Source organism: Rhinolophus hipposideros, assembly GCF_964194185.1.
Source record: "Rhinolophus hipposideros genome assembly, chromosome: 20".
Lineage (NCBI taxonomy): Eukaryota > Metazoa > Chordata > Mammalia > Chiroptera > Rhinolophidae > Rhinolophus > Rhinolophus hipposideros.
In genome coordinates this window covers 4,704,559-4,714,038 of record NC_138066.1, presented here as the reverse complement: position 1 = coordinate 4,714,038, position 9,480 = coordinate 4,704,559, and the positions used below count along the sequence as shown (strand labels likewise).

The following is a 9,480-nucleotide window of genomic DNA, read 5'->3' as shown; positions in this document are numbered from 1 at the left end:
ACATCACATCCCCATGACTACTTTGTAACTGCAAGCTTCTACTTCTTAATCCCTTCACTTGTTTCACCCTTCCCCAACCCCCTCCCACCTATTACCCCCCAAAAATCTGGTACCCATCTGACACCACACATAGTTATTACAATATTACTGACTATATTCCTTATGCTGTACCCTATATCCCCATTACTACTTTGTAACAACAAATTTGTACTTCTTTTTTTTTTTTTTTTAATGATATAACGTGTTTTATTGGACACCTTACACGGGTGTGGGTGGGACCTATGGGTGGGACAGGGCATCAATGACAGCCTCAGTGAAGTCTCGGCAGGTGGCATAGCCACCCATGTCAGGAGTTCGAACCTGTGGGGGAGAATTGTCATCATCCTGTGGCCTGGGCCCATCCCTAACCCTTCCCTAACATAACAGTCCCTTAAGAAAGCCAGCCCCAGGACAACCTAGGCTCTGCCCAGAAGGTAATTATGGTCTACAGGTTTAAGGGCTCTTGTCTGGTCCACTGTACTGAAGGGAGGTGTAGGTGGTATGGTCCTCATGAAGTTGGAGGGAATAAAGGGCTCTAGCCCCCATAGGCGTGCAGGTGGCCGATGACAGACTTGATGAAGTCGGTTGTGGTGCTGTAGCCGCCCATGTCTCGTGTCCGCACCTTGCCAACTTTGATCACCTTCTTCACTGCATCTGCAATCATGTTGGAGTGATATTCTAGATTGAGGTGCCGTAACATGTTGGAAGCTGACAGCAGCATGGCTGTGGGGTTGGCTATATTCCTACCCACTGCCTGGGCAAATGGGTGCCGGGCGCCCATTTCAAAGACTGCATACTCTGCACTGTAGCTTTCACCAGGGACCACACCAGCTCCCCCAACCAGGCCAGCAGCCAGATTGTCAATAATGTTTCCATAGAGATTGGGCATCACCAGCACATCAAACTGGTAAGGATTCTGCACCAGCTGCATGCAGCAGTTGTCTATGATCATTGTGTCAAACTTGATTTTGGGGTACAGTTCAGCAACTTCCTCACAGCACTGCAGGAACAACCCATCCCCAAGTTTCATGATTGGCCTTGTGGACAGCCGTGACCTTGTCCCGCCCCTTCTTAGTAGCATAGTCGAAGGCAAACTTTGCAATCCGCTGAGATTTGGTTCGAGTGACAATCTTCAAGCACTCAATCACGCCCCTCGCACTCTCATGTTCCAGAGAGCTGTACTCCCCTTCTGTCTGTTCTCGAATGATCACCAGATCGAGATTGTTGTGTTGAGTCATGTACCCAGGAAATGACTTCACATGGACGACATTGGCAAACAAGTCCAACTTACGCCTCAGTCGCATATCGTAGGAGGCTAGTTCCCCCTTATACTCCATCGGGGTGTGGATCTTTCCAATGATGGCCACCTTATTCTCCTTCATGGAACTCAGCACTTGCTCCAACTTCTCCTCAGAAGCCATATTCTGCACCTCGCTCAAGTAATGCTCCTGGAACTCCACTGGGACACTGGCAGCCTTGAACACCTCTTTGACAGCGTGCATCAGCTCAGGTCCCGCGCCATCTCCTGGCAGCATGGTCACAGGAAAGGCGCCCTCCACCGTCATGTCCTCGGCCTGGTTCCACGAGGCGGCGTGAGCCACTGCCGAGGTACAAAGGCTCCTCCATGCCCTGGGGTTCGGGGCGGTGACCAGCGCTCGGGTCAACCAGCGGGCACAGCTGAGAGCCGCCATGTTCTCCCAAATTTGTACTTCTTAATCCCTTTTCTCTGTCTTGGCCAGGTGGGCTTATGTAGTAGGTGCCCTATGGGGCCCCGTGGCACAGTCTCTCTGGTCACCTGAGTCAGGTGCTCCAGGAGTGTCCCTTGTGTTTGTTGTGTGTTTCCACCTGTTGTAATTGAGCCTTGATTGTTATTGGCACATTAGTGGGTAGGATTGATCCTCAGGCTGATTGGCTGTGGGGTTTGGCCATGTCCACAGCTTACAGGCTGCTGTGTGTGGAGCTTACCCCATTGAGTGGGATTCGCCCCAGCAGGCTCTGGTGCCTGTTGAGACCACCCTTTGTGCATGCCACTTGTGGGGCTAATTGGGTGGTACTCTGCTGTGACCTGAAGCCAACATTCAGGTATATTGGTTCTAGTTTCTTGGAAGAGGCTTTAATGCAGGCCCAGGTCACCCACTGCCTGTGACTGGTCAGGGGCTACCTGGTAGGAGGTACAAAATGATCCATGGTTGTTTGCAGCCTGTGCTTACCCTGGAGGTGCATGGGAGAGGCCACACTATGAACTGAGGATGGCTCTCCTCCCTCTCCTCTCCTCTCCTCTCCTCTCCTCTCCTCTCCTCTCCTCTCCTCTCCTCTCCTCTCCTCTCCTCTCCTCTCCTCTCCTCTCCTCTCCTCTCCTCTCCTCTCCTCTCCTCTCCTCTCCTCTCCTCTCCTCTCCTCTCCTCTCCTCTCCTCTCCTCTCCTCTCCTCTCCTCTCCTCTCCTCTCCTCTCCTCTCCTCTCCTCTCCTCTCCTCCCCTCCACTTCTCCTCTCCACTCATTTCCTCTTCTTTCTTTCTTTTGCACTTTTAACCATTTTTAAATATACAGGTCAGTAACATTAAGAATATTCACATTGTTGTGCAACCATCACCACCATCCATTTATAGAACTCTTGGTCTTGCAAAACTAAAACTCTGCACCCATTAAACACTAACTCCTCATCATTCTTCCAGACAGAGGCAACCATCATTCCACTTTCTGTTTCTATCAGTTTCACTTTATATACTTCACATAAGTGGGATCATTCAGTATTTATCCTTTTCTGTCTGGTTTATTTCACTCAGCATAATATCCTCGATGTTCAATCATATGTAGCATGTTTCAGAATTTCCTTTCTTTTTAAGGCTGAATAATATTCTATGGTACGCCATATTTTGTTTATCCATTCATTTATGGATGGACACTTGGGGTACTTCCACCTATTGACTATTGTGAATAATGCTGCTATGAATATGAGTGTATAAATATCTGTTTGAGGCTCCGCTTTCGATTCTTTTGGGTATATGCCCAGAAGCAGAATTGCTGCATTGTATGGTAATTCTATTTGTAAGTTTTTGAGGAACTATCATATTATGTAATAGTTTCTTAAAAATTAGTTACATGTGGCATCTGAAAGAATTATCAATGAAATTTTTGTGATCTGTTGCATCAAGATTTATTAGTCTGTCTTGCACTTTGAATGGATCTTTAACCCATGCATAATTCTTAAAGTAGTGTGCATGGGTCATTTGGAAAATATTGGTTCAGTGAGTTTTGAAGATCTTCCAAATAATGATTCATTTTTAATACAATATAAAACAATCAAATTCATTAATATCACTGTTGCTATCATCAGAAAAGTCTAAGAATTTCAAAGCTGTCAAGTTCATGGTGATGGATATAAGTTGTCTAAAATTCTAATTTTCACCTGAAAGCTTTGTGTTTTATCATTGGCAACCAACACTGTCAGTTGTTTTCCTTGAAGTGATGGGTTCACTTTGTTCATTTACAAGAACAAGTTTGTTAAATATCTAAGTCTGAATCACTATAACTTGTCATTTTTCAAGTAATAATAATATTCCATAAAGGAAGAAAGCTCAATTCAAGCAACTGCCCAAGTACTTTTGTTGGAGACAACTGTCGTCCTTTGGTATGCAGCAGAAGTGTTTTATGTGTACTTTCCATTTTGTGACACAGAATATTAAAAACACAGGTATTCAAGGATCAGTCTGGATTTAACAAAATTAAGCATTGTTACTGTTTCATCAAGGACATTCTTTAGTGATATTGCCTTGTTTTACTGCCTGTGTGTTGAGAGTGAAAACTAGAATGTCTACTAGTTAAGTTTGGCTACTGACTCTAGTTGTGCTAAGGCCCGAGCAGGTTTACTCCCTGTTGCTTTTGCACCATTAATGCACGTATCACCCCAGTGAAAAAGGCAAATAACAGCTTGAAATTTTTTGAGAATAGGTTGGATTTCACAGATTTCCTGAAAGTTTTCTCTAGGACAGTCTGGGTCTGCAGGCTGTCCTTTGAGAACCACTGCTAAAAATGATACTGCTTGGTTGAAAATCCAAATACGACATACTAAACACATATGTATAGTGTGTACCTTCCTCATTTGTTTAAAATATTTTATTTTTCTTCAGAAATGTCACAGATTTATGACAGCAAATATATAACGATTAAAATCACCAGTAACCTCATCATCCACAGAACAACTATTATTAATAATTTGCTTTCTATGCTTTCAGATAAAGGTGTATACATACATCTACCTAGATATATACCTTTTAAAAATGGAATAATATTAAACAATTATATAACCTGTGTTGTTTGTATAATGTTATGGCATACATATTTTTCCATGCCATTAAACATTCTTACACAAATACATATACAAGATACAAAACAGATATAAAACAAAAGGCCTCACATCCTATGACTACCTCAAGATTTTAACCAAACCCAGTTGTTGCAAATGTAACTTTTCTATTGCTTTGCTATTATAAAAATGTCCACCCGCTATTCTCATGTCAAGTGTTATATATGAATTTATATTTTATTTCTTAGTATAAATTTGTAGAAGTAGAGTTGGTAGATAATAGAGTCTTTATGTTTTAAAATAAAAATGGATTTTGTGTAATTGTCCTCCAAATAGTTGTATCATCCTGCTGTCTCATAGGACTGTAGGAGAATGCCCAGTTGCCAGATGTTGGACTTCTGATGTACATTATATCTTCCTGGTCCCTGTGTTGGAGTGTTTGTCTCTTCCCATTCTTTAAGGATGGAGGGTCTGCTCAGACTGTTTGCCCTTGGCCCATTCTCTATCCAATTGTGTAATCCTTACTTCACCTCTTCATGCATGCGAGTATGCGCACGCGCGCACACACACACACACACACACACACCCCTTGATCTGCAGGAGGGCAGAGCTGATGTGCACATCGCCCAGGTCGCTTCCCTCAGAACTTACTTATTCATTCTGTGTTACTGAAATATCTCCTAGTTCCAAAGTCTGAGTTTCTGATACTCTAGTCTGATAAAAGACACTAAAGAGTAAAATTTCCAGTAGGCATGACTTCAGATTCTGTTCCTCTCTCTGCTCCATGAACACGCTCCCTAGGCAAGATCCCCCACTATGTAGCTTCCTGTAAGGCCTTGCATCTGGCTGCGTAATAACTTGGTGCATAGGAGAACTGAGGTCATCCTACTTGAAGAAAACTAAACCCAAACTGACTTCCCCTACATTTGCAGGCTTGAACATTTGATTGTATTCCAAATTTTCAAAGAGAATGGAGTTCATTATGGTCCACTGAATTTTCTGTCTCTCTCTCTCTCTCTCTCTCTCTCTCTCTCTCTCTCTCTCTCTCCCTCTCTCTCTCTCTTTTTTTTTAAGTAGGGCACAGCTCACAGTGGCCCATGCAGGGATCAAGCCTACTACCTGGGTGTTATTGGAACCTTGCTCTAACCAACTGAGCTAACCGGCTGTCCCTCCACTGATTTTTTAAAAAAGTTATTTAAGTTGTGGTAAAACACACATTAACACAAATATTGCCGGTTTAAGCATTTTTAAGTGTATAGTTCATTGACATTAAGAACATCTACATTGTTGTACTAGTGTCACCACCATCCATCTCCAGAACTTTTCATCTTCCCAGTTGAAACTGTACATATTAAATAACTTTCCAGCCCCTGGCAACCACAATTCTACTTTGTCTCTATGAATCTGACTACTTTAGGTACCTCATATAAGTGGAATCATGCAATATTTGTCCTTTTGTGACTGGCTTATTTCACTCAGCATAATTGGCTTATTGATTTCCACAGCCTGCTCTTATGAGCCCCTAGCTGACAGCACCAGTATGGTTCAATTCAAGCGTTTGCAAGCAGATAACATCAGGATTTTCGTGTTCCTGCGCAAATTTGGTCAGGAAAGGGGATGCATGAACAAGAGTTCTCGCTCTTGAGGGATAATTTGTCTAAATGCGTTTTCAGAAGAGAGAGAACAGCATCACAAGTAATGAGGCTTCATTGAAAGTCTATTGATTTAAACCACAAAACTGGAATTTCTGGCCTCTTTTCTCCTCCTCTCCCCTCCCCTTCTTCTCTTACCCCATCCCCTCCTTTTCTCTCTCCCCTCCTCCTCCCCCCTCCCCTCCTTTTCTTCCCCCTTCCCCTCCTCCTCCTTCTCCCGCTCCTTCTCCTCTTGCCATTTCTGAGGTGAGGGGCACACCATCATGGACCAGGAGGATTTCAGAATCACTGGGACTTCACTGTCTTTCCTCTAAAATGGAAAGACTCCTCCTTCCAAAGGCTAGTTTGGATCTACTGTTCTGGTTTTGATGGAATGTTGCAGAGTTAGGCTTATCTTCGTGGAAATTTGGGTACAAGCATTCAAACCCTCAAGTTACTTTCCAATTCTTTATTTTTTTAAAGAGGATATTAAATCGTTTACTGATTACACGATAATGGATGACAGACAAGCTTCATTCCCATCTATGATTTTATTTGGTACCATTATTCAATTTAGATACATTGCATAGGATGTGCCAACAATCATTAATAACCAAATAAACTCCATGACTCTGCTTGGGTCACTCTTGTAATGGTGAGCTCCAGGTCACCAACACAGTACTCGTCAATTCAACTACACCAAGGTTTCTGAAGACAAGGCTTCCGAGCCCAAGCAGATTGTAAATAAATTTCAAATGGACCTGGCATCACCCTGAAGGAATTCTAACTTCACACTATTGGGGTCATTTACCAAGATGGCTTCAGAGCAGACTAACTTTATACAGCACATTAAAAAAACCAAAAAAAGACACATTTATTCAGTGTCATGATCAGACTATTACATTTAGCAATCAACAGCATGAGTGCAAACCACCCCCCCCCAAATGACATTAAAACCCTTTGTTGGAATGCTTTATACTTTCCACAGAACAGAAACTAAAATAACCTGTTACACATTTAGTCACAAATACAGTCCTCAAGTTTTTTGCCCACACACACGAGTACTGTCTAAAACATGTCTTCTTTGTGGCAGCTCGGCTCTGCCACCCCTGTGTGTGGCTGAGCTCACAAATCTGTTGTAACCTGTAGCTGCCCTGTCACTCCTCTGGCTCTCCTCTCCTGCTAAGCTTTGTTTCCTGGCAGTAATTAAAACCTTCTGCCACTGCCATAGCTACTGCTGCTGCTGGAACCACTACAGCCACCTTGGTTTCGTGGTTTGGCAAAGTATTGACCTCTACCACCACAGGGGCCAGAACTTCTGCCTCTAAAGTTTCCCACTTTCAGGGTCCAAAATTTGAAGATTGATTGTTGCAATTGCCAAAATCACTGTAGCTTCCGCCACTTCCAAAACTGCTTCCATCATTACCAAATCCATTATAGCCATCCCCACTACCACCATATCCTTCACCACCATGGCTGACACCAAACCCACCTCAACCACTGAAGTGCCCTCCACACCAAAGTTGTCGTTCCCACCAAAACCACCTCCTCGACCACCGCCGAAGTTTCCAGAGCCACTGTGACCTCTTTGGCTGAAGCACTAGCCATTTCTTGCTTAGCTAGGGCTTTCCTTATGCCACAGTTGTGGCCATTCACAGTATAGCATTCCTGAATGACAATGTTGTCTACAGAGTCATGGTCATCAAAGGTGACAAAAGCAAAGCCTCTCTTCTTGCCGCTGCCTCGGCCAGTCATGATTTCAGCCACTTCAGTTTCCCCACACTGTTCAAAACCATCTCTTAGGCGCTGTGCTTCAGCGTCGTCTTTAATACCACCAACCAAAATCTTTTCCACAGTGAAGTGGGCACCAGGTCTTTGAGAATTTCCTCTTGAGACAGCCCTCTTTGGTTCCACACCTCTTCCATCCACGCGTGGCCTTGTGCATCCACCTCCATGGCGGCCTCAGGGACAAACCCAAAGCCTCTGGAGCGCTTGGTGTCCGCGTCTCTCATCACCACACAGTCAGTGAGCCATCCCCATGGCTCAGGATAGCTCCTCACATTCTCATCGGTCCTTTCAAAGCTCAAACCTCCGATGAAGGCCTTCTGCTGATGTTCAGACTCTTGGGGAGACTCTGACTTAGAAGTGACGACCACAGGAGGGGAGACGTCCACAATGTTTCCTCGGTGGCGTCCAGCGTCCACCGACAGAAAGGAGTGATCTCCCAATTCTTCATTAAAGTTAATTTAAGTTATCAGCAGAGTCTAAAGAACGGCATCGGTTCACGACAGTCTATGCAAAGCGTCCTGGGCGGTCTGCGGTCAGTCTGTCCACAGACCCTGGGCTGGCCGGGCTGTGGCCGCACCGCCTTTCTCCCCTCCCCCCGCCTCCAGCACCGCCAGGCCCGCGCCGTGGAGGCGGCACAGGGCACGAGCGGGCACTCAGAAGAGCACGCATTTGCTGCCCGTGCAGCCGGGGCTGGCCTCGTCGGGCGGGCTCACCTTGCGCAGCCTGCGCTGCCGGATCTCACGCACCAGCGTGTAGAAGGCGTCCTCCACGCCCTGGCGCGTCTTGGCCGAGGTCTCCACGTAGGGGATGCCGAAGCTGCAGGCCAGCTCCTGCGCCTGTGGCGTCTCCACGGTGCGAGCGGCCAGGTCACACTTGTTCCCCACCAGCACCATGGGCACGTCGTCCGAGTCCTTCACCTGCCCGATCTGCTCCCGGTACTGGTGGATGTCCTCGAAGGACTTGGTGTTGTTGATGGCGAACACGCAGAGGAAACCCTCGCCGGTGCGCATGTACTGGCCCCGCATGGCGCTGTACTCCTCCTGGCCCGCCGTGTCCAGGATGTCCAACACACACGTCTCCCCATCGATGACCACTTGCTTCCGGTAAGAGTCCTCGATGGTGGGGTCGTACTCTTCCACGAAGTGGTTCTGGAAGAACTGGATGGTCAGGGCACTCTTCCCCACGTTGCCAGTGCCCACCACCACGAGCTTATACTCCGTCATGTTGCCCCCAGGGACTCAGCACGAGGTACTGTGCAGGTGTCCTGTCCCACCGGCTCACTGGAGCTACAGCCCCTCGGGCCCGGAGCGCGCGGGTGGGGGCGGGGGCCGGGCGGGCGCGCAGCTCTCCTGGCGCATGGGCTCTGTGGGCGGTGGGTGCGGCTTCGCCTGTGGGCGTGGGCGTGAGCGTGGGGGGCGGGCCCCAACACTGTATATTTTGAAGAATACTTGTTTTAGTAGCAGTAGTATCTAGCGTCTCGCTAGGGCTTGCTTTGTGCCATGCATGTGCGCATTGAGTGCTGTGAGGTGCTTATTCTCAGGGCTGTTTTTGTGAAAGAGGAAACAGGGCAGAGGTAATAGATAACTTGCTAAAATCACAGTATATGTCGGAGCGGGATTGGAATTCAGGCAGTCCAGGTCTAGAGTCTAGGGGCTTCATAAACCCACCCTAAGATTCCTCGTCTATCAACAGACTGCTGAGTATTGATTAGACTGAT

At 46.3% G+C, this 9,480-nt stretch overlaps 2 protein-coding genes and 1 pseudogene across 3 annotated transcripts; all 3 read right to left on the bottom strand.

The window, feature by feature from the left end:
• Positions 1-258: 258 nt before the first annotated feature.
• On the bottom strand, positions 259-1,730 carry LOC308488396 (isocitrate dehydrogenase [NAD] subunit beta, mitochondrial-like; the record flags this gene model as incomplete). Its single annotated transcript, XM_081028062.1, is given in 3 exon segments — positions 259-360; positions 662-1,070; positions 1,072-1,730. Coding segments are annotated over 3 exon segments (1,149 nt in total). The 3' UTR covers positions 259-279.
• Positions 1,731-7,181: 5,451 nt separating this feature from the next.
• Positions 7,182-8,152, bottom strand: LOC308489277 (heterogeneous nuclear ribonucleoprotein A1-like; annotated as a pseudogene). The gene has a single exon. The product of its transcript is annotated as a heterogeneous nuclear ribonucleoprotein A1-like (transcript).
• A 264-nt stretch (positions 8,153-8,416) lies between these two features.
• LOC308488398 (GTPase HRas-like) lies at positions 8,417-8,986 on the bottom strand (the record flags this gene model as incomplete). Its single annotated transcript, XM_081028066.1, has 1 exon — positions 8,417-8,986. The coding sequence occupies one exon, from the start codon at positions 8,984-8,986 to the stop codon at positions 8,417-8,419; it is 570 nt and encodes a 189-aa protein (XP_080884192.1).
• Positions 8,987-9,480: the final 494 nt, after the last annotated feature.